The 25975-nt window shown below is 37.3% G+C and overlaps 1 protein-coding gene across 9 annotated transcripts in view; it reads left to right on the top strand.

Moving 5' to 3' along the window:
- The window catches only part of CASK (calcium/calmodulin dependent serine protein kinase), a 372729-nt gene that overhangs the window by 129533 nt on the left and 217221 nt on the right, over positions 1–25975 (top strand). For all 9 annotated transcript variants that reach the window (XM_047765523.1, XM_047765520.1, XM_047765525.1 and 6 more), the window contains exon 3: positions 16572–16677. In XM_047765523.1, coding sequence (XP_047621479.1) covers positions 16572–16677 — 106 coding nt within the window. The remainder of the gene's footprint in view (positions 1–16571; positions 16678–25975) is intronic.

Genomic DNA, 25975 nt, shown 5'->3' with positions numbered 1-25975 from the left:
TCTGTACACCCTTGAGTTCAAACTTACATGGTGCTTTCTTTTCCTAAGCTTTTTTAAGGAGCATTTTGGTAGATGTATCAGCTTGTTTCTTACTGCCTTCCTTGTGCAAGCTTGGTGTATTAGCCTAGGTCCTACAAAAAGTAGATGTCAAGAAAGGATTGGCTATGCAAGAAATTCATCGGGAAACTACCTGTAAGTGAAAATGAAAGAGGAAGGAGCCAAAGGACGCCATGAGAGTCACCACAGGTTATGCAGGTCTGACTCCTTTGTTGGAGAAAAGATAGGAAAAATCTTAGACTAAGGTGCTGTTCCAAGAAAGTTTTGGTGTGGCCTATTGGGACTCCTTGAGCCAACGTGGGCCATCATAGTCCCATATCTCTTAAAAATGAGCCTGCCTTAGTAGTCCTGCTGGTTTTAGTCACTGGCTGAAAGTAGCCTGTGCAAAGCATCGTGTTGATAGGAACGCAGTGATGGATTCATAGTGCTGTACCTGGGATTATCAGTCTCAGTCCCTGGAATGAGAGATCGAGGGTCACACCTTAATGGCTGCCACATTTGGATTACAGCTTTCTCTGATCTGCCGACTTTGTCGATTTACTTTCTGCCATTTAAGATTTGTTTACTTACCTAGTGTGCTTTTGCCTCCTCTCTCATTCTTTTTGTCTTTGTGGGTCCATGTCTTTTTAATGCATTTATTGAAATATTGGTTGGACTTCAAGGGAAATGTATGCATTTAGACCACCATATTTAAATGGAATTATTGGTTTATTTATTCATACATTTAAATTATTATTCTCAAAATCATTATATGCATTTATTTATTATATTATATGAATCTCTGGTTACCATCTCCTACAGTATAGCCCTCTGTGGTCACATAATGATTACCATTTGAAACTCTCTGAGAGCAATAAGAGCTAATGATAAAGACATGAGTAGGGACCCATTCACTGTGGTGCTTATTCTCCATTTTACAGAAGAATCATAGGGGATGAGGGGGAGTGGTGCTTCTTAAAAGCACGGATGGATCTTTGGGCCATTTCCTCATTGAGTCCAATCTAGTGGGTATGGGGTATGGACCAGGACCCTCTTCTTAAAAATAATTACTGTAGTGATTGTGAAAAGCTCCAAGGGGACCAATTGGCCGTGTTTAAGGGAAATAGGGTTTGTTTGAGTGTGGGGTAGGGGAACCTATAGTCACATATGACTGAATGTTAATTTTAGAAAAAACTCTATGACTGTAATATAAGGATGAGATTTGAGGGCTTTTGCAGTAATCTTAACAAGACAAATGATGGCGTCAATTAACTTCCAAGTGGCAGTTGGGATGGACAAAGAGAAACAGATTCGTGAAGCCTTAAAGAATAGAATCAGATAACCTGGTTAACATTAGTATCTTCTACATGGGAGGTTTGTCTGTTTTCCCTGATTTATTTATTTATTCAATATTTTTATCAATACTTTTTTATCAGTATTTTTTCAACTCTTTTTTTCTCTCTCTTCTCCTTATGATACTCCCGTTTTGTATATGTTATTGTGTTAATGGTGTCTTACATTTCCATGAGGTTCTGTTCTTTTTTCTTCATTCTTTTTTCCTTTATATTCTTCAGAGAGTCTAATCTCTAGCAATATATCTAGTAAATATTTCATTTTGGTTATTGTACTTTTAACTGTAGAATATAGGTTTTGTTTTTTTTAATAATTTCTTTTTACCGATATTCTCTATTTGATGAGACATTGTTGTAACACCTTCCTTTAGTTCTTTAAACATGAATTTCCTTTAGCTCTATGAATATATTTGTAATAGCTGCTTTGAAGTTTTTTTGATAAGTCCAACATCTGGGCCGCTTCAAAGGCAATTTCTATTCTGTGCTTTTTTTTTTTTTTTTGGTGTGTACAAGGGTCACACTTTCCTATCTTTGGTATGTCTCTTTTTGTTACAGCAGCTCTGGATAATAATAATCCTCCCATACTCCAGGGCTTGTTGTTTTTACTTGCTTGTTTATTTGTTTAGTGATTTGCCAGTTCAGTTCAACCCTTGACCTCTTTCTCTGAAGGAAGCAGACCTTGGGAATGTGCACAATCTTACTGACCATTGGGAATGAGTGTGGTGTTAACTGGGCCCTGTCTCTTCCCCTGATCTCCTGTTAGGATGATCTACCTCTGTTGGCATCACACAGTACTAATTGCTAGTGATTGCTTTATTGTTTTCAACAGTGCCCTGTGGTGTACATTGTTCCCTATTGTGATCTAGTAAAAGTTCCCTTGTCACTTGCAGGGTTTCCTACACCTTCCCCTGAGCAGAATCTTTGCTGTGGAGTAAGAGCTGGGTGGAAAGGGAAACTCGCTCCTCACTGGTTGCTCTATCCAGATCCTCCCTATAGAGCAAGGTTGTATAGGGCTATTTGGAGGAGGCGGAGGGGGAGGTTGGGAGCATTAACTGGTGTTCCCTCCTGGCTGCTACTACCACTCAGTATGGATCTTCTACACCCAAAGCCAGGAAGGATGACATCTGCCAGTGTTCACCAGATGCTAAATGTGCTTGGACTAGTTCTTCTGCCTCTGAAGTTAAAGGAGATGGGAGCTGCCACTGGGCTGCTGAGCCTACCTCTGTGGCTCTCCTGCAGCACAGAGCAGTGCAGGGAAGGGGATCTGACGATCCTCTTTATCAGCTGCCCCATCTGGATGATCTGTAACTTAGCTGGAGTTGGGAGTGGGGAATAGATGCTGTCATCCAGCTTCTGCCACCCACTCAGTATAGGCCTTCCTTTGTAACCTTTTTTTTTTTCTAGATTCCACATAGAAGTGTTATCATATGATGTTTGTTTTTCACTAACTTCACTTAGTATGATAATCTCTAGGTCCATCCATGTTGCTGCAAATGGCATTATTTCATTCTTTTTATGGCTGAGTAGTATTCCATTGTATATGTACCACATTTTCTTTATCCATTCCTCTGTCAGTGGACATTTAGGTTGCTTCCATGTCTTGGCTATTAAAAATAGTACTGAAATGAACATTGGCGTGCATATATCTTTTTGAATCATGGTTTTCTCTGGATAGATGCCCAGGAGTGGGATTGCTGGATCATATGGTACTTCTATTTTTAGTTTTCTGAGGAACCTCCATACTGTTGCAGAACAGAAACAGACTCACAGACTTCGATAACAAACTTAGGCTTATCAAAACGGACAGGTGGTGGGGGGAGGGATGGACTGGGGGTTTGGGATTGGCGTAGGCACACTGTGATATAGGGAATGACTGGCCAATGGGGACCTGCTGTATAGCACAGGGAACTCTACCCAGTATTCTCTGATGGTCTATATGGGAAATGAATCTGAAAAAGAATGGATGTGTATACATGTATAACTGAATCACTTTGTTGTCCAGCAGAAATTATCACAATATTGTAAATCAGCTATACTTCAATAAACTTTAAAAAAAGAAAAAAAGAAAAATACATAGGCCTTCAACAGCATGAAATTGTGGAAAATGGGATCTGCTGATGTTCACCAGCTGTGAAGTCCACCCCAAACTGCTCTTCTTCCCCAAGGAGCTGATCTGCACATAGCTGCTGAGCCCATGTGAACAGTTCCTCCACAGTCAGAGCTATGGGCGCACAGGTGCAGTCCCTGTCCGAATGTCACAGCCTCCATCATTCTTAACAAGTTTCTGTAGATTTTATTGAATAAGTGCTTCTCACTTTATTGTAAGCCTTTTGATCAATCTCCAGAGACTTTGAATGTTTAGTTTTAACCAACTTAATATATGTCTCTCCCTGCACTCACACAGCCATTCAGGAAGCCCTGCCTAGTCATTGTATTTTTATTGTTTCTACACCTTGTAGCAAACTGATTTTCCAAGATATAGTCAGGTGGCTCGAAAGGACTAAACTGAGAACTTTTGAAAGGTATTATAATTTTATTACTGAAATTTGCTCTGATTGAACTTTAATCAAGAGTTTATATTTTCAGTTTTTAGAAATAATACATATAAATAGCTTATCTGTAAAGTTCATCTTCAGAATCAAGTAGTTGTAGGCCTAAGAAGCAATATAGCAGGGTGTTACGAGTATAGGTACTAAGGCCAGACTGCCTTGAGTTCAGATTCTTGCTCTGCAGTTTAATAATTCTGTAAGTTACCTAACTGCTCTCTGCCTCAGATTCCTCATATGTAAAGTGAATATCATCAGCCTTTTAGGATTGTTGTAAGGGTTAAGCGAGTCCACACATTGGAAACAGCCTAACTTATAGTAAGTTCTTAGGCAGTGTTAGGTGATGGTTATTGCTGTTTTTAGACATGTTAAACACAAATAATCACTTCGTCTCTATACTATATTATCAAGACCAATTATATTATTGTCTGTGCCAGAGATTTGGTGGTATTATTTGTCTAACTAGCTGTACTGTGATCTTTAGTGTCCTCTAGTGGAAGAAAATTAGATGTGCTCCTTTTCATAAACCTGCTGCTTTGGAGATTTTGTGATCATTTAAGCTAATAAAATTACTCCTGAATAAATAACCAAAGATAAGATCCACATACATAAATGGACTTAAGAAATTGTTAACATTTACATGAAACTTTAAATCTTAAATATTCTTTCAAGACAAGGCTTTTTTGGCCATGTAATTTATTACATTAAATAATCTAGTACATCATACAGTGACATAGAAATGTTCGGCGTGTAGTACTTTTGTTTAAAGCCAGTCAAACACTCAGTAGTGGGAGTACCTTGAAGTTTTTCATTTTAAGCCATGGCAGTACAATATACAGAATAACATTAGCACCCAGTTACTGCATGTAGGTGGCATTTTTGTGTCACTCTGAAAATGCTTAAGTCAGTATGTATGTGCAACCTAGAGTAGATTGCCTCAAATTTTGGACATTTTTAAGAGTTCTCTTCCAAAAGATTATAGGGTAATAGAAATACTGAGAAGCAGAGACCTGAGTTCATCTTCTGGTTGTGCTGTGAGCTAGCTGTGACTTCAGCCTTGCCCCTTGCCTTCCTAGGGCCTCATTTTCCTTAGGAGTAAAATGTGAGGATGAAGAGGAACATGTGACAGTGGCTCCCTTACTGTTCCATCTCTAGCACTCACTGATTCAGTGATATATATCTTTGATGTGAGACAGAAGACATAACAGACATTGGTTGAGTGAGTTCTGTGTGCTTGGTGCTGCCTTCCAATAGGGTTGGCAGGAATATAGATAACCAGCAGTGGTGCAGTTTGGGAAATGCTGAAATACTGAGGTGTGTATAGGGGGCTGTTGTTAGATCACAGCAGGCTATGCCTACCTCATCTGGGGAGACCGTTGGGGAGAACTTTGAGGCAAAATGTGAGCAGAATTTTAATAAGTGAGTTGTTTTTCAGCAGAGAAGGAAGCTTACTGAGTGTCAAACAAAGGGAGCATCATTTTCCAGAGCACAGGGGCCATGAATGGTGGAGCAGGTATTGCAGAAGCTGCAGGTAGTTACAGATGGGGGTCGGGGAGGATGATGGGAGAATTTTTAAAGGAATATATGTAGCATGTGTGATAGCCAAACAAACAAACAAACAAAAATAAACCTAAATGAGTTGACTAAGAAGCAGGAGAACTAGGTTCCTTTTCCAGTTGTGTTGTTAAATAGCCCTATGGACCCCAGTTAAGTTGTTTGACCTAAGATCATTTTTGGAAGGCTTTCCAAGTGGAGCTGAGGGATTAAAACATCCTGATATATAAAATAGAGAACAATGAAGGTTTTTGGAGTAATATGATAATATCAGTTTAGATTAAAACTATGATGACAATTTAATGAAAAGAATGAACTGGAGGCAAAACAAAAAAACAAAAAACAAAAAAACCATTAAAAGATCTCTGCTGTGATCCAGACAAGAATCCATAATGGCTAGAACGAGGCTAAGTGCAGTAAGGGGCAGATTGTTTGGACAGGAGTTGCAGAAATAGAGTGGACAGGTTTTGGAAGCTGCATGTAGGAAGTGGGAGAGAAGTAGTAGCTGGTATGAGGATGACTCCAGAGGCTGTCTAGAAGAAGAATGATGCTGATAGTCAGTAGGCCACACACATGCAGCTATGTGGATTCTGTTTTACTCCTTAGAAGGAAAGTGGCATTATTAGACGTTTTGACCATATTTGCTTTTTACTTTTTTTTCCCCAAATAATTCTGTGGTCAGCTTCACATTCAGCTCCTTAAACTATATTACATGATTTCCCAAAAAATTGTAGATGAAAAACTCCAAAGTAAAAGTAGGTTTAGAACTCTGTAGTAGTGTAGTTTAATAATTGGATGGTCACGTTGCCAACTTTTTGTCATCAAACTTGGTTCGTTTGACATTTGGTAAAGTTAGGAAAGAATTATTGCCACAAAAAATGTCAAAGGGAAAGGAAACAAAACTTGTTGTGCACCTGATGTGTCATGCACCACAGCAAGCACTTTCACATATTTTATTAATCATCCAGGGTTAACTCCAACCAGTGTGGGAGCTGTTCGATTACTCTTTCCATTTTATAGATGAGGAAACTGATGTTCAAGGTTGTACAGGTACTTAATGATGGAGGTCAGATTTGATGACAGGTCCTTTGACTATAAACCTGTTGCTGTATTGTATCATAACTGCCTCCTGGCAGCAGAGTGTTACCATTTGAAAGGATAAATGCCAGATAGTGGAAATAGGTGACCAGTCATTCCAGTTTGCCTGGGACTAAGGGCAGAACATTCAGGGCTACAACTAGAAAGTTGTGGGCAAATTAGGATGTGTTGGTTGGTACCCTTTCTGAAAAAGTCGCTTATATGAAATAAACTGTTATCTGGAATGACCTAAATAAGGTATCGTTTGTATTTGTTTCCTATAGTATTATGACAGGAATTAGGCCTTTTGTTACTAAGTGACAAAAAATTCTTAAGTGAAGAATCTTCTACTTGTTTTCGCCGGCTCTGCCTTGCCGGAATTGCACTCAACTGTATGTGGATCAGATGCTAGAGGCCCTTGTTTCCATCTCAATTTTTAAGGAAACTTATGTTTTACCCATTCCAAGTCTGATGAAATGGCAAAAGAGCTGTTGAGAGAAAAGTCAAGAAAAAAGGCAGGTTGATTATAAATGTGCAGTCATTAAAGTGTGAGGGAATACATACTCTGGCATTCAACCTACAACCAAGAGGGAAACCCCATAGCATAAGTAGAAGGTGTGTTTATTTTATGTGCATAAATGTTATACTCTAATAAGTAAACAATTTGTATTGTTTTGATATCAAGATGGGAAACAGGAAATTGTGCCACATGGAATGTCCCCAAGAAAACTTTCTGTAATTTTTCAAAAGAAAAGAAACGCATACTTTATAATAGTTTCACACATTTCACACAGCAAAGTGCTAGGTTTGGGGTAGAAGCTAAAATGCTTGGAGGGATACACTTAAGTTTTTTATCTAAGTACTGGTTATCCTCAAGTTGTGCCCATCATACGGGTGTATAAGGAGGTACTAGCTTCCATGGCTTTCCAGTCTCAGTAGTGCGCTTTGGCCTCCATAAGATGGGTTAGATGATTCTCGGTCATGATCTTGATCCCTGGTCACCAGTATCTAGATCAATCCCTTGGGCTTTTGTCCTTCCCCTAAATTTTACTGCAAAATCTTTATCACTGTCTATCACTGTAATAGATCTATAAAATGGTTTCTGGCCCTCAGTAAGTTAAAAATTGCTGACCTAGATAGCTACCACATTTTCAGATACATAAATAAGTATGCTACCTTCTGGTTTTGTAGAAAAGAATAAATGAAGATAGTTTATTCTAAGGGTAAAGCAGTGTGTTATTTACTTAAAATTTAATTAAAACAAGGAAAAATATGGCCTTTTCAGAATTCTTTATATTTTCCTCGTTCCAGAGTTTAACTGTATAAAAAAAGTAACCTTTCCTTTAGGCTACTTTCAAGTATCAGTGATTGTACTACTATTCTTTCAAGCTGCTTGCTTAGTTTTGTTTTGTTTTTTTTTTTTGGGGGGGGGTCTTTTTGCCTTTTCTAGGGCCACTCCCGCGGCATGTGGAGGTTCCCAGGCTAGGGGTCTAATCGGAGCTGCAGCCGCCAGCCTACGCCAGAGCCACAGCAATGCGGGATGCGAGCCGTGTCTACAACCTACACCACAGCTCACTGCAATGCCGGATCCTTAACCCACTGAGCAAGGCCAGGGATCGAACCCGTAACCTCATGGTTCTTAGTTGGACTTGTTAACCACTGTGCCACGACGGGAACTCCGTTGCTTAGGTTTTAAAAACTAAGATTACAAGGCATACTATTTAAGTTACAGATACCTCTTAGTCATTTGCAGCTATCCACATAAATCTGGATTTGGGCAACAGATTAAAATATAGACCAACAGAATAAAATATAGATGTAATTTGGTAGTTGAGGCCATGAGTCTGCAGGGTTATGCATAATCCCTGATTCCAAGTTGTTATTTATCAAAACAATTAGTTAATTGCTTTTATTGATCCTTTTCAAAATGTCTCACACATTAGTACTTATCTTTTGCTATAATATTTTTTCTTTTTTTCTTTTTGGCTTTTTAGGGCCACACCCGTGGCATATGGAGGTTCCCAGGCTAGGGGTCCAATCGGGGCTACAGCTGCTGGCTTGCGTCACAGCCATAGCAATGCCAGATCTGAGCCACATCTGCCACCTACACCACAGCCCATGGCAATGCCAGGTCCTTAACCCACTGAGCGAGGCCAGGGATCGAACCTGAATCCTCGTGGATACTAGTCGGATTCGTTTCCATTGTGCCATGACCGGAACTCCTAATTTTTTTTTTTCTATCATGGTATTTGTTGCCAGAAGGAGTCTACTACTGGATGCAAGAAGCTCATATTTTTTCTAAGTTTTTTTTAAATGGTTATTTCACTATGCCATAGAGAATCTTGGCCACAGCCATTCTTTTATTTATATATTAAACACTGTAAATTGCTTTCTGGGGAGAATTTTGATCCTGCTTGCAGTATTTCCTGGGCTGGCTCCATTCTGGAAGAAGGAGGTTTTGAGGGGAAAGTGAGTAGTAAGAAAGCCTATCCTGCCACATATCCTTGTTGAACTCCTCCGTTGAAAGTAAATAAAAATAGAACGTGAGTATAGGTATCCTCCACTTTTTGAAAGTTCGCTTCACACCACTTTCCTTTACAAAAGACCTGTTTTACATTAGTACCTGTTATTCCTAACTAAAAAAAAAAATCTGGAGAGAATTTTTACTTTTATGGAAAAAGATAATTGCCTTTTCACTTTCTGCCATTTTGGCTTATGGAAAGTTTCATAGAAACACTCTGCTTTCAGATAGCAGGGGAAACCTGTATGGATAACACAATTAGGAGAATGTAAAATACAAGGTATGTGAATAACTCTTTTTTACTTAGGCATATTAGTTGAATTCCTATCTTACTGCAGTAACTTTTTTCTTTTTTAAACTATTGAATAAAATTTATGCGTAATAAAATGAGCCTATTTTAAGTGTACAGTCCACTGAGTTTAGTATATATATGATGAGTTTAAATACATATACACTATCATTCCACAAAGTTCCTTCGGCTCCTAACATGTATGTTTTTGATGACCTTAATATTAAAAAGTAATTAAGACATAATTAAGACAGAAACTGTTCATTTCTCCAATTTTCTTTTATCAGGTTAGGTGTACCATTTTGAAATAGGTGTCTGATTTTTTTTTTTTTGTCTTTTTGCCTTTTCTTGGGCCACTCCCGCGGCATATGGAGGTTCCCAGGCTAGGGGTCAAATTGGAGCTATAGCCACTGGCCTACGCCAGAGCCACAGCAACGTGGGATCCGAGCCGCGTCTGCAACCTACACCACAGCTCACGGCAACGCCGGATCGTTAACCCACTGAGCAAGGGCAGGGACCGAACCCGCAACCTCATGGTTCCTAGTCGGATTCGTTAACCACTGCGCCACGACGGGAACTCAGGTGTCTGATTTTTAAAATGCCCCTATCCTTCTCCCTTTCGTAAAGCTTTTTTTCATTTACATTTCCCAAAATGAAAATCAACAGAGGAATTGTACCTTCTAAAGATGTTTAGAACATTGTATCTCTACTTTTATCATTTGTAAAACATGATCTTAATAATGGTCATTCATACATATGAGAAAAATTCTTAATGCTGGAACTTGATGTGGTTTGGATTTCGGTCACCTCTGCCTTTTCCTTTTGTCCATGTAATTAACATCTTACTGTTTTTATTAGTTGAGTTCAAAACATATTTTCACCAAATTCATGGTTGAGTAACTCCTTGAATAGGTGACTTGGAATTATATCTTGTGAGACAAATAATTTGGTTTCTTTTTAACCTAATATTGGTGCTTATCTCTAGATTAAACAAATATTCTTCTTTCAGGACATTTTAACACCTCAGAAGATAAATATTAATAAAGATCATTGAATTTCTCACCTGTAATCTTCATTAATATCTAATTAGTAAGCTCAATGATTTATAATAGTATTAAGTATTAAGAAGGACCTGTAAACCAACTATAATGGGAAAAAAATCATTTAAAAATTTTTTTAAAATATAAGTTGGAGTTGTTTTAAATATAAGTCCCTAGGAAATAAATGACACTTTAGATAATTATTGACCAAACTCATCCTAATGAAGAGTGAGAAGGAAGACAAGTAGTTCTCACAGAAATTGGCTCTATTATATTTTACAGCTGATAGATGTTGATGATACATCAAATATAGTGTTGAATTTAGTTTAAATTTGGTATTCAACTGGATAGGCTGCTTTAGTATATTCATTACACTTAGCAGAACTGAAAGTTCTTTGGGAAATATATTACCAAAACCCTATTAATTTATAAATGCTTAATGTAGTTGAAATGATTTCTAACTAATATATTTGCCTATTTAAGAACAAATTTTACCTGAATCAAAAATTCCCAGTTAATGGCATGCTGCTTCCTTTCTTTATTCACCTGACAGATGAGATTCTAGGCCATAGGATTATATTAAATGGGCTAGAATTCAAAGGAATTAGAAGCTGCTTGGATTTCTCTTTGTATGTGAAAAAAGATAATAAAATATGGTAGTAAAATGTGTAAAAGATCAACGAAATGTTGAGTTTGCCGTTAACCCAGATTGGTGTGTGGTCCTCTCTGGGCCTCTGGTTATCCACTGGTTGAGAAGGTCAACTTTCTTGATTTATAGGTAGATAGCCTCCATTAAATCCAGCCTGACCTGTATTATTGCCAAAGGCAGCTGGGAGCTTTAGTCTTCAAATTGGTTATTACATAAAGGTGGAACTCAGCAAGAGAATTTGACTTTGCTGCTATAATCCTTCCAAGGTTCTGCTTGGATCCCTTTCTCAAAATATCATATGGTCATTAATTTCAGCACACCAAGGGAAAATGTTGAGTCAATAATGACTTTCATTTAGTTATTTTGTTATTAATATTGATTCAAATGGACACATGAATACTTGTCCTAATTATTTAATGACTAGGTTAGAACATTCTTTATGCACATTTAGAGCCTGGGTCAGCTCATAGTGATTTTTAACTGTTCAGTCTCTAACACAGTCTGGAAATACTTATATATTGGAAAAGGGAATACTTATGTATTTGTCAGGAAAAAGTCATTGTCTAATTTCTGATCATCACTGGTGACAGGGCACCTGAAATAAAATGGTTCTATAGCAGTCTTGATAGCTTGTCACCTACATCAGTGTTTCCACATTAGCACTATTATATCTTAAGGGCACATATAAAATCTACACAGCCCCAGGAGCCATGGTGGTATGATGTAGAGAGCATTGGACTTAGGTTATTAGTTCTGCTTCCTCTATTTACTGCTTGTGTGATCTCAACAACTTATGTACCTCATTGAACCCAGGGTCTCAGTTTCTTCTTCTGTAAAGTGAAACTAGACATATATACATCGTGGAGCTATTATAATTATTAAATGAGGACTTATAGAGGAACACTTAAAATCCCAAATATTACACTGCATATTCTAAGGTCATTCAATAAAATTCAAAGTGTCCAAAAGGCTACTATTCAGTGGCTTTTGACTTTGCATGTTTGGTGAATTAAGTAAGATAAAGTAATTAAAAACTACCAAACAAGTGAAGGATTTGGATTAGTAATAGTGAAGAAATTTCAGATTTAGTTAAGTGATGGATTTGGGTTATTAAAAATTGTAGAGTTTCCTTCTTTGGAAGTGCTTTCTAAAAATATATGTTTGGAAATAGACTCACAGACATAGAAAACAAATTTATGGTTACTAAAGGGGGGGAAAGATAATTTAGGAGTTTGGGATTCACATATACATACTACTATATAGAAAATAGATAAACAACAAGGACCTACTGTATAGCACAGGGAACTTAACTATATTCAGTGTCTTATGGTAACCTATAATGGAAAAGAATATGAAAAAGAAGGTGTGTGTGTGTGTATATACACACATATATACACTGAATCACTTTCCTGTACACCTGAAACTAATACAATGTTATAAATTATAGTTTTTTTTAAAAAGGTAAAAAATAAAAATGCACATCTGTTCGAATTTGGAGTCTTTTAAAAATGACTTTACAAATAATTGTGTAAGAATGCAGAACTCACTATTGGGAGAGGATAAGAATTAAAGCAAGTCAGTTTATCTAGAGCTACACCATTTCAATTTTATAACCACTAGCCACATGTGGCTATTGAGCACTTGAAGGATGATTGCTCCCAGTCGAGGTGTGCTGTAAGTGTCAAGCACATCAGATCGCAAAGACTTAGTTCAAAAAGATAATGTAACATATTAATACTCTTTAATGTGATTATATGTTGAAATAATAACACTTTCGATATATTGGGTTGCATAAAATATGCTAAAATAAATTTCACCTGTTTCTTTTTCATGTGCATACTGAAAATTGTAAAATTATTTATGTAGATCACGTTATATTTCTATTGGATAGTGCTGATCTAAATCCTTACTGAATGATTCAGGGAAAGCTAACTTTTAAATTCGAACCTTTAAAGCTCAGACGTTGAGGTTGAGATGGCTACTCCAATGCTAAGAATGTCAGAAGGCTTTCCTTTCTTCAGTCACATTTGTAAATACTCAGCTTATGTTCAAATTAGTTTGCTACAGAGTTGTGACACTCTGAAAGTGGCATCTGACTTTTAAGGGTTCTGTTCCAAAAACAGCTAACAGTAAAATGAGTAATAAATACTTTTCAGGAAAACTCTTTTTTAAAACAGACCACCTGAACAACTTTCCCAACTCCTCCCTTACTTGAGGGACAGACGGAAAGGTAGGAGCATAGTTGTTCTAGTGTTGTTGGATGGCCCAGGCTTCTTAGGACACTGGTAGGAGTGATAGTCCTTGTGCCGTATAGTGGGTTGATTCAGTTTAAATGTGTTTCTCTGTTTTGGTCAGAAGATCAAATACTACTTTCCACATTACCAGTGCTCCTTTTGAGAGGAAATAAATTGATGAAATATAGGCACATAGTTCAATGTAAGGGCACTAAACGTAAAAGTAGGTTATTTTTAACATCTTTTAATTTTCCCTGGGAAATTACAAAGTGAAAAAGTACAGGGAAGAGTGGAGTTACCAGTTACTATAGATAAAGCAGCACTTTAAAACAGCCGTGATTACTCTGGATCAGGTCACTCATAGGAATGTTCTAAGCTAGTGTCTCGAAGCAGTCACATCATCACAATTTCAAATCATACTATTACCACCTACTTTCACATTTCTTCCTACTCTGCTTCATGAGCTGATTTGCAGGAACATACTATTTTTAGTTTGCTATATCAGCAAGGAATTAATAGCACTTAATACATATCTTGAATTCACATTCACATCTGAAAACAAACATTTTTGAGTTTAACATTCTTAGAATCTGGTTTGAATATGTATATGCATTTGTGCATTTGTGTTTTTTTAAACTGCGATTTTCTATTTAGGCTATTTAATACACCCGTTTAATTGCTACTTGAATTATGGAAAATGGTGCCAGTTATCTTAGCCGTCTTATTTGTATCATTGCCCTTTTAATTTCATATGTATTTTGACGTCGTTAGTTTTGTGCTGTTCATTCAGTGTTTGGATTTTAGTCCCTGAAATGTCAGATCCGGTGACATTTAAGTTGTTTTAATCTTTGAAGCAATCTTACCTTCATTTCGAGGGTAGGTAAAGTGATAAGAAATTAGACCAGGAGCATGTTCAGCCATATACCAAGCAGACATATGCGTGCCAAATGGAGGGGTCTTTTCGAACATTGATTCCTACTTATGATCTTTCAGTATAACAAATGCGGCGCATGATAAATGGTGTCACATACTGTAGTTACATGAAAGGGGCAAAGTTTAAACTGAAAACAAGAGAAAAGACCAGTGTTCATTGTGGCAAACACACACTCTCTATTTACTTCTTAATTCCAACGTCAGGACATAGAATTAAAATCAGAGTTTTAACAGAATAGAAAGAAATGGGAAGAGAGCAACTAAGGTACAAACAGAAGATATGAAAAGGGTGATTCCTAATAGAAAGGAAGCTGGAGATAAACATAAAAATGAGTAATAAAACTCCTAAGCTTTTCATGGAACCAGGAGGCAGAACCATCTTGAAGCAAGAGAAAAAAACTGTGTAGGCATCTTTTGTATGTTGTCTGGTTTCAGCCTGGTCCTCCATTGTACTTGTCAAAAGCACACCCCATACTTAGACTTCCCAGAGCAAAAGCCACACCTGATTCACACATCTCCTCTCCTGGAGATGGAGGCCATCTTTCCTGTGCCTCTCATGTCTTCCTTTGCAATCAACACTGAACCCCCTCAGCCCAACAATGCTGCTCTCCACACAGTCCTTTCACACCCACTCTCTCATTTGAATCTTGCCACTGCCCTCTGAAGTTGATTTAGTAGCCTGTGCAGGTCCTGCATCATCTATCACCCTCCCCATTTCATTTGCTGTTAAGAAGGCATTTGTAGAGGTAGCAGTCAGCCAACAAGTAGTGGTGACGGAGGCTGGACTGGCACCAGGTTTTCTGATTCCCAATCCTTTGGGCTTTTCTTCATCACCACTTACAAACACACAGTGTTCTCTTTAAAATAACAGCAAAACAGACAAATCAAACCTTCTTTGACCCTGCTGTTCCTTTCCTCCTACCAGGATTACATCTAAAGCCAGCATAGCATTGTAGAAGGACTGACTTTGGAGTTAGGCCGGGGCTCAAAACCTACCCCTTGTAATAGCTATGTGATCTTGAACAAGTTTCGGTCTCAGTTTCCTCATCTGTGAAATACGTACCTCACAAGGTTGATGGGAGATTAAATGACATTGACTATATTAAGTACTTAGACCAGTGAGAGACATGATGTATCTAAATGTAATTACCACCTAATTGTCTGCATCCTGACTTCAAAGCTGACCTCTCCACAAAACTTGATCTTGCTCAGAACATTATTGGTCTTTTCTGGTTGAATCTTACAACCTTTTCCCAGCCTTCTCCAACTACTTATGTCTTAATTCCCCCTATTGCCTTGACTTTAAGATATTATTGATTCTTCCTTTTCTGGTGGCTTCTCTTTTGTCTTACTTACTGACATCTCTTCCTCACTAATACCTGTTCCTTATGTAAATCTTCTAAGGTTCCTTCTGCAGCCATTGCTCCTGTTGACCAGACTAAGTTGAATTAACAAATCAGAGGGGAAATAATGTTATTTCTTCTGCTTTGTGCAGTACATCTTGGGCCATGGCTCTTTACCTATCTCCCTTTTACTTCCAAATATAACAACATCACATTGGATCTTATTCATCTGCAAGCAGGTAAAACTCCAGCACTGTTAACCGGGAAGGCTTTAATTATTTTGTTCCATGCAGACATGGCAAGTGATACTTATGCCCAAGCCATTTTTGTGTGATGATAATGATGAGGAGCAGGATATTAACAGTTTTATTTTCCAAGTAGTATTACATAACTTACGCAGTAGTCTTAACTACATTATCTGAGTTTATTCTTCAAAATTACACTATAGGTAGTATCTTGAATTATCCAATACATTCTATAGATGATGTAAAACTTTTTTTTGACTGACATTGGGATAGCGACTTTTCTGTGTAACCATACTATTTTTTGCCCCCATCCCATGTAGCTTCCCTGATATGTGTCTATAAATGCTAGATTTTAGGCTAAAGAATAAACATCATGTTCTTATACAATTTAGGGAAAACTAAGAAAAAGAAGTAAACTTCAAGACAGCAAATTGAGTTACTTATTAGCTGAACAAGAAAGAGTTAAAAATTTTGAAATGTGATTATAAGAGTTTGGGGAAAATATTTATTTGTGCACTTCTTATTAATAAGAGCTGAATGTAATATGTATAGATTTAAGCTGACAAAAATGTGAAAAGTTATATTTTCAAAGGTGTTAAAAGGGCAAAAAGTTAAGCTTAGCTTAAATGGGGGATTTCATCTCTATAGTTAGAGAAGTCTTCATGTTACCATAGATCATATCCATTCATTCATCATTCACTCTGATTGTCTTTTGATCCTACCTAACAAAATGTTATGTGTTTATTTTTCAGATCTAAAGCGAGAAGCCAGTATCTGTCATATGCTGAAACATCCCCACATTGTAGAGTTATTGGAGACATATAGCTCAGATGGAATGCTTTACATGGTTTTCGAATTGTGAGTGTACATTTTATTTTCTTAAGGGTTAAAGTTTTAAGCGATGTCGATCTTAGATAATGGTGACACTTCTCTCTTAAAATTGAAAAATAGTTGTGAAGTCATCTGTTTAGAAAAACCTAAAGTAATCAGAATAAAAGGATTATCTCATCCTAAGATTCTCAGTGGCTAAGGAAGCAAGAGTTGGGTATCTTCAGTTACCCCCACATTTTTAGCATACTTTAGAGAAGAGGAAAATAAGAGGGAATAGAGCTAAGAGGAATAGGAGGCCCCACAATACAAAATTCTGACTATAGGACCCTTAGTGTGAAGAGAATTGGGATGGAAGTAGGGGCCTCCATGTAGCAAGCCTCTCCAGCAACTAATAAACAAGTAGGAACAGACTTTACTTCCTCTTGTGATATAATCACCGTATCGGCATATGAAGGAAACTCTGTAGATAATACTGTATCTTGATTTGAATAGGCCTCTTGACTTGTTTCTCAAAGAATTTTTGCCAGTAAAGTTTGTGAGCTAAGGATAGTAAAACTGGGTGGTTTCATAGCTGGTTGGATGATTATGTCCAAAGAGGTTGTAAGCATTACGGGATGGCATACTATTCAGTTCAGCATTGTAGCCAGTGACTTAAAGGTCTGTCACAAGGTGGTAATCAAGGCGATGGCCAGGGCTGAAGGCGTCTTAAGGCTCTGGATTGGCATACAAGCTCACTCACATGGTTGTTAGAAGCACACTGTTAGACTGAGGGCCTTAGTTCCTCATGAGCTGTTGGCCCAAGGCCTCCCTGGGTTCCTTGTCACTGGGCTTTTCTCCACAGAGCAGCTCAGTGGCAGCTGGCTTCATCAGGACCAGCAAGCAAGAGTAGGAACAAGACAGAGGTCAGTCGTGTAACTTCATCTCTGAAGTCACACACCATTACTTCTGCCATATTCTGTTAGTTAGAAATAAGTCATGAGATCCAGCCCGTACACAAGGGGAGAGGATTACACAAGGATATGAAGACCTGGAAGTGGTGGTAACTGGGAGCCTTGTCAAAAGCTGCCCCCAACAGAGGGCTAGCTAATACATTGACTATCTAGACCAAATTTGAAGATATTTTACACATTTGTAACAAAGGAGCTGAATCAAGATGAAATTTAAGACCAGTTAATATAAACTCATTCATTCCCATGTGTACGTGCAAGATCACTGTGAACTTAGTTTCTGCAGAGCTTTAAAAGCCCTGAACGGAACCTTTGGCGACATCAATTAGACGTATGTAGTATTCAGAACCAAGCCACACTCCCAGCATCTTGTCTATTACCCATCTCCCTAGGGTGTTGCTAGTAAAGCAGGATGCTGGCATGCTTCCAGAGAGGGATAGCCAGAGTGGGAAAGAGCCCAGAAATTCTGTCACAGAGTCACAGCCCTCAGAATCTTTGTTCACAAACCTGCCAAAAGATTTCTGAAAACTCTGTTCCTCCTCACATATCTGTCAGTTGATCTATAAAAACCTTTACTGTGAGGATGTAATTTTTAGTGGTTTGTATATATTTTAAATATATATTCTTCAACACGATAGCACTGTACCTTTATCTCACTCAGTTTATGGAAAATGTCTGCTCTGTGACCTAAATGGCAATGCAAGTCATCATTGTCAAACCAGTCAGCCAAATCAGACTCACTTTTTGTCAGAAAAAACTCTGACTTCATTTCTCAAATAAAATTAAAGCATTAATAGACATCACTGACAATCATCTTACTGTTGCATTCTAATGCTAAAATACATAAGGCCTGGTGATGAATATATCATCTGGATGAAATAAGGTGGCTCTCACCTTGCTTTCCAAAGCTGTTTTGCTCTCACAGATCGCTCCCTCCCTCAGTAGCTGTGCATTCCCCAGTTGTCTCTTTGAAACTAGGCAGGCTTTTCAGGGTGGGTGAGGGGTTTGTCTTTTGAGATGGGTTCTTTTGAGTGGAGATACAAAAGGAAAATCAGCAGACCACAGATTTGTTTTCATATAGACCAAATTATGGCGAATATAGATGTGGCTGAAATGCCTTAAAGATATCCTAGTACATGTATCCCCTGGAAGGACTTTGGGTACTCCCAAAGATGCCCGAGCCCTACGTTGAAGGCCACATGACATCAAAGAACTTTTGAAGAGCCTGCAAGACTTTAGTTACCCGGAGTTCCCGTCGTGGCGCAGTGGTTAACGAATCCGACTAGGAACCATGAGGTTGCAGGTTCGGTCCCTGCCCTTGCTCAGTGGGTTAACGATCCGGTGTTGCCGTGAGCTGTGGTGTAGGTTGCAGACGCGGCTTGGATCCCACGTTGCTGTGGCTCTGGCATAGGGCGGTGGCTACAGCTCCCATTAGACCCCTAGCCTGGGAACCTCCATATACCGCGGGAGTGGCCCAAAGAAAAGGCAAAAAGACAAAAAAAAAAAAAAAGACTTTAGTTACCCAAGCATCTATTGGTTTTCTTTTCCTGCTAAAAGAATCCCCAGAACAGAGGCCCATGGTAGATCATAATGGATGTCTTCAGTTATTTGAAGGCATGTCATGTGTGAGAGCATTATATGTATTTATTCAGTGTAGGGCCAGGAGCTGTAACTAGAATCTGCAGGGGGCAGGTAGATTTTACCTGTGAGCAAGGAAGCCCTCTGATAATTGGACTAACTCTGTGAATGAAGTGGGCTGTCTCGCACAGACTCTTGTTCCTCACTAGAAATGCTCAAGCTAATGCTGGGTCCATCCAAGGGGCCTGAAGAAAAGGTTTTAACTTTGGACTAGAAAGGGCCTCTAACTTCCAATTTTAAGATATTACAGTTCTTTTAAAATCACCTTTCTGGTTTTTATTTTATTTTTTATTCAAGAAATCTGTTTCTGGAGTTCCCGTCGTGGCTCAGTGGTTAACGAATCCGACAAGGAACCATGAGGTTGCGGGTTCAATCCCTGGCCTTGCTCAGTGGGTTAAGGATCCGGCGTTGCCGTGAGCTGTGGTGTAGGTCGCAGATGCAGCTCGGATCCTGCGTTGCTGTGGCTGTGGTGTAGGCCAGCAGCTACAGCTCCAATTCGACCCCTAGCCTGGGAACTTCTGCCGCGGGAGTGGCCCAAGAAATGGCAAAAAGACCAAAAAAAAAAAAAGAAAACTGTTTCTGTCCATATTTTTATTCACTGAGAAAACTAGAAAACAGATTTTACCATATACTATAACATAATGAGCACAGAAGGCAAAATTAAAAAATTCAAATAAATTTCATGTTAGCTATTTGTTTCAAAGGGGTCTAAGTGACAGTATAGTAGAAAGAAGGTAGTCCTTCGTGTCATAAAACATTGGTTAATTAATATCCCAACTCAGTTACTTTTACTAATTATGTGACTTTGGCCAAGTCTTTTATAATCTTAAGATGATGAGAACTAGATGAGAGAACTGTGTGAATTCACTTTATGAAATGGTGACTTGCTCTCCAAAGATAAGGTATTGTTTCCAGTAGATCTAACAGGTTAGTTTTAGTTTGTCAGTATTGAATTATATGGGTTTTTGTATAGCTAATTTTGTATGATTCAATTCTGACTGCAGTAATTCATCGATGGCTATATATTGAGAATAAGACCTCAGTACAGTTGCATATTTACCAGTCACCTTATCTCAGTGTTACCCAAATCACTAGAACATGGCATTCTATGTTTTTAACTTTTTATTTTAGAAAATTTCAAATAAAAAGAGAATAGTATAATGAACCTCACTGTACCTGTCATTAAGCTTTAATCTTTATCAGAGTTAGCAATACTTTTCCATTCTTGTTCTATCCTTTACTGTTGTCTTTTTTCCTGGCAATTTATAAGGCAATATCATTTCACCTATATATACTTCTGTTTGGATTTGTAGATAAGGACTGTGTGTATGTAAAATACTGTTATCATACCTAGCAAAATCAACAGCTCTTTAGTATCATGTCATATTCAGTTGTTTTCCCTGATTGAACATGAGTTTTTAAAAGACCTATTCCTAATTTTAGGATTGTTTTATTAGCTCTAGGGATCTGGAAATAGATTATAAATTCACAGTTAAAATAAGTTATTTCTCAGAAGGGCTAGAAACAGAATAGAAGTATAAAACTGTCCTTTTGTATTATTTTTAAGAAATTCACCTCATCAGTTGTCCATTCCAGGTTTTTTTTTTTCATTCTCTTTGATCTCTTGAGTTTAAAACATATGAACAATCCAAACCATCCATTACTGTAAGATTTAAGACCCTCCAGATCAAAGAGCAAATCAGTAAGTTTGTGTGTGCCTCCACCTACTGGCTAGGTAAGGGATTGCTTACATAGCTGCAATGTAGACGAAGCTACACCAGAATTTGTTTCCTGTTTCTGACAATAGATCTAATGAGCCTTGCTATTCAGGGTCTCATTGCTCAGGTTATGGGTTATCTGGATCCCTTCCACGTTTTCTGACATGATACCAATACTGAGTAGGCAAGAAAAAGGAAAGCAAATGAAATAAGGTCAGTCGACTCTGCTATTTGTGGGCTACTTGGACATAGCTCTGATAATTTTGATGGAGAAAAGGCTAGACCAAACAATGTATTTGGGTTATCTGTGAGTTTCTTAGTATGGTATCCATATCTTTCTTTGCCACAGACTATCTATAACCAACTCTCCCTTTTTTCCCTGACTGAAGTCATGAAATTATATGGCCCAATCTTGTTGCTTTTATAATGTTAGGAAATCCTTAGAACTAGTTGATACCCATTTAATTACAAATGATTTATTAGTTTAAAGCATACTCAAATACAGAGATGGAACCAGAATTTTAGTGCTGGAAAAGAAGGTAGTAGATTTCAAAACTTAGCATTGGGAATCCTGAGTAGAGCTTGTTAAACTAGCATGTACCCCACCCCACCCTCTGGATATTCAGTTTCAATAGATGTGGGTCCTGAAGCAAGAGGTCAAAAGATGATTGAACTTTAAAGCAGGGGTAATGCTATTTAGAGACCAAGTGTCATTTCTCCCAGCACACACAGTAGTTTGTTAGAAACCTGCGTGTGTTTACATTGTATCCATTGCTTTGGGATTACACTTAAATTAAGATTTGTCTTTAGTAGTTTGTGTCATTTTTAAAAATAAACAATTTGAAGTCAGGGTTGCATCATGTCACCTCCTTCTCCAACTAAATGTTTATTTCTAGGTAACACATCAGGGCTTATCTTGGATAGTATCTGATATTTGAGTTAAGCTGTAAATCCTGAATTGTCTGGCCAAGAAATATTAATTACCTTATTATAAAAGGATTACATACGCCATAGGGAGACTGTATAGTAATTAAATATGGATTTAAAACACATCTAACATGAAAATAAGTTTATATCTTTCAAAATAATTTTAACAGTTTATATTTGTAAAGCTCGCAAAACAGACTGAAAGCTCTTTATTTCTTTATTTTTGTTTTTATTTTTTAAATTTTATTTTTAGTCTAGTGTTTATACTTAGGGAAGGGAATATTTGTGGAATTCATTTATACTGATAGAGTAGAAATGATTGCTACTTACCAGCAAACTTGCCATTTAAGGGGAAATATATTTGTATCATATCGAGCGGGAAAAATCTGGACTGTAACATTTTAATTTATATGAAAATTTGTACATATTTTTATAGCTAGTCTTATCTATTTGGATTTTTTGCTTTTATGTGTAATGATATAAATAGCTAGCCATTCATTCAGCACATATTTATTGAATGCCTCCTTAAAGTGCTGGAAAAGGTTGGGAAATACTATTTAGTCCTAGTAAACAGTAGAAACTTGATACTTAGAGTAATTCAATAAGGACTAAGCCGGGTGCCTGTGTAGGGCTTTGACAAATGCCAGTTGAACGAAAATAACTTTTGTATCATTATAAACTTTTAAAGATTAAACACATCTCATGACTTAGCTTTACCACTAAATAATTAAATGTTTAGTTTAGTTGCATTCTAGTTTTAGGAACTATGTATCAGGGATCCCTAAAACCACTCCCAGGTTTGATTATTCACTAAGAGGACTCCTAGGACTCAGCATATACTCATATCACAGCTATGATTTCTTATAGCTAAAGGCTATAAAGCAAAATCAGCAAAAGGATGTGCATGGGTTGAGGTCCAGGAGCCACCAGGCACAAGCTTCCGAGGGTCTTCTGCCAGCAACCAGTTGTGACAGCACATGTGAGATATTGTCTACCAGGGAAGCTCATTGGAGACTCAGCACCCAGGATTTTTATCAGGGGCTTGTCATATAAACACCCTCTGCCTGGCACATAGCAAATTCCAGACTCCCAGAAAGAAAGCGAGTGTTCAGGATAAATCATATTGTTTGCACAAGCAGTTTAGACACAGTGAGCCGCTCTTTTCAGTTACGAGGGGAGGAACCCATCCAAGTTCCCAGATGCCAATCAAGAGCCAGTCTTGTAGGCAGGCCTTGTAAGCTTTTAAAAAGATAATAGTTTAGGCCCACTATGTCAGCTCTTTTCTGCACAAACTAAAACAGAGATCAATAGAAGAAGGGTTTTTAGTTAATAAACTCTTTGAAACAAAATATAATTATCTGTAAAGATAATTGCAGAATTTGTTTTTTTTTTAACTTGTAACTACAATTACTTTATTATTTTGACATCTATTGGAAAAAAATGCAGGTGTCACAATTTTTGTATAAAACAAATGCTAGACTGTAACACTGAGACAACAGTGTAGAATAGTTTTTAAGCTTTGAATACTTAGGAAACAAACCACATTCTGATGGCCTACGAACTTAAAAACGCATTTGAAGTTGTCACTTTGGTATGAAAGCTGATCTTCAACTACTAAAATATTTTTGAATATTGTGCCATAAAATAGTAAGAAGATTCAGTTAACTTTCTGTTATTTAAAAGAGGTAGTTTGTCCATTTAAAATGAAAATTATAAGTTGTTTTTTAGTATAAATAACCTTTATCATATACGTTATGTATACAAATTTAGAAATTATGGAAAATTATAATGACAAAAATAATGCCATTTGCAAAATGTAATCACAGTGAACATTTCAGAACATTTACTTCTATTTATACTCATTATCACAATTGCACTAAATTGATATCATTTTAAATAGGCGATTTTGTATCCTGATTCTTTTTACTTAATAATTTTAAGCATTTTGCTATACCATTAAATACTTTAGATGCAATATTTTAATGGATGGATGCACTAAGATGTCTGAACTGCATGTGCCATATTTAATATTTTTTCTAAAGTTGGACATTTATACTGTTTTTTGTTTTTCCCTATTAGAAATAATGTTATGATTAATAATATTCTTAATTATTTGTCCACACCCTCTAATTGCCTTATTTTCTCAAAATAAGTTTCTTGGGGTAGAATTACTGCATAGGATTAGTGTATGAACACATACAAACACCTACATCACACATAGATTTAACCTTTCTTAATAGAATATATTACATTTAGAAAAATGCATACACAGAATTATACAAGCATAATTATTGTAAAGAGACAGGTAACTACAACCCAAGTCAAGAAATTTAAAAATTGCCAGCACCTCAATAACCCTCAAATTCCCTTTTCTGATCACAACCCCCTAACTCTCTCACAATTAACTTGTTTGTTTTTGTTTTTGTTTTTTTCTTTTGTCTTTTTAGGGCCACACCTGTGGCATATGGAGGTTCCCAGGCTAGGCATCCAATTGGAGCTACAGCTGCCGGCCTACGCCATAGCCACAGCAATGCCAGATCCGAGTCGAGTCTGCGACCTACACCACAGCTCATGGCAACGCTGGATCCTTAACCCACTGAGCGAGGCCAGGGATCGAACCCGCAACCTCATGGTTCCTAGTCGGATTCGTTTTCCCTGTGCCACAATGGGAACTCCAGAATTAACTTTAATCTAGACTTCACTTCCATATTTTTACATCTATACCATCCAAACAGATATCCCTGAATAATATAATTCAGTGTTACCTATCTTTTTAAATCTTGATTGACATGGACTCCTACAGTATACACTCTTTTTTTGGTCTGTGAGATTGATCCGGGTTGGTTTGAGCTCCTTTACTTTGTGCCTATACAGTGTTAGTGAACAAACATTCACAATTTATTTATTCATGTTAATGGGTATTTGGGTTGTTTCCAGATGTGGCTATTTGAACAACACTGTTGTAAACAATCTTGTGCATATATCCTAGGGCACCTAAGTACATGTTCATATAGGATATAGACCTAGGAGTGGAATTAATAGATACTAGAGTATGTACAACTTTGGCTTTCCTAGATAATGCCAGGCTATTTTCTAAAGTAGATGTATAAACTGACCCTTCACCAGTGGTTTATGCCTCTCTAAGGTAATCCATGTCCTAGTTTTCCTGGCACTTCCATTGTTTAGAATACTGTTGTTAGTCTTTCTTAGCAGTGCCTTCTTTTTATTCTCATGATTAGTTATTACCTATGCTACACAACATTGCTAATACTTGGCATTGTTGGAATTTTTAGTTTTTGCCAATTGGTGTATATTAGAATCTCCTTTTGTTTTTCCTGATTGCTCTTCTCTAATTGCCATTGAGTGACCTATCTCTTCATTCTTTTAATGGTATCTTTTGATTAATAAAAGTTTATTTTAATATAGTCCATTTATTATTTTCAATTTTATAGCCAGTGTTATTGTGTCTTGTTTAAGAAGTATTTATTTCTCTGAGATTATGAAGCTATCCTTCTATGTTTTATCATCCATCTGGAATTAATATGGAATACACTGTGAGGTAGCAGTCCAATTTCATTTCTTTCCGTATGGATATTCAATAGTCTTAGCACAATTACTGAAAAGACCACTCTGCAGTACCACTTTTGCCGTTACTCAGGCTACTATATATGTGTGATTTTCTTCTGGACTCCATTCTGGTCCATTGGCCTATTTACATGGCATTGTGCCAAGAGCATGCTGTCTTATATACTATAGCTTTGCAGTAAGTCCTGGTAACTGGTAGAGCAGGGCCTTCCACCTTGTTCTTCTTCAGACATGTTTTGAGAGCTGTACTTGTCTCTGCATTTTGCGTGTACATTTTAGAATCAAGTCATCAATTTACACAGACACACGGAACAAAAACTGTTGGGGTTTTGCCTTGAATTATTATATCAAATCTTTATAGCAACTTGAGAATAATTGACAGATTTACAATATTGAGTCTTCCAATTCATGAACGTGGCGTCTATCTTCCCATTTATTTGGGTCTTTGATTTCTTTCAGGCAAGTCTTATACTTTTCTCCATAGAAGTTGTGTATATCTTTTTAGATTTT

This window comes from Phacochoerus africanus, chromosome X (genome assembly GCF_016906955.1).
Source record: "Phacochoerus africanus isolate WHEZ1 chromosome X, ROS_Pafr_v1, whole genome shotgun sequence".
Lineage (NCBI taxonomy): Eukaryota > Metazoa > Chordata > Mammalia > Artiodactyla > Suidae > Phacochoerus > Phacochoerus africanus.
The sequence above is the reverse complement of the archived record's forward strand: the minus strand, read 5'-3'. Positions and strand labels throughout refer to the sequence as shown.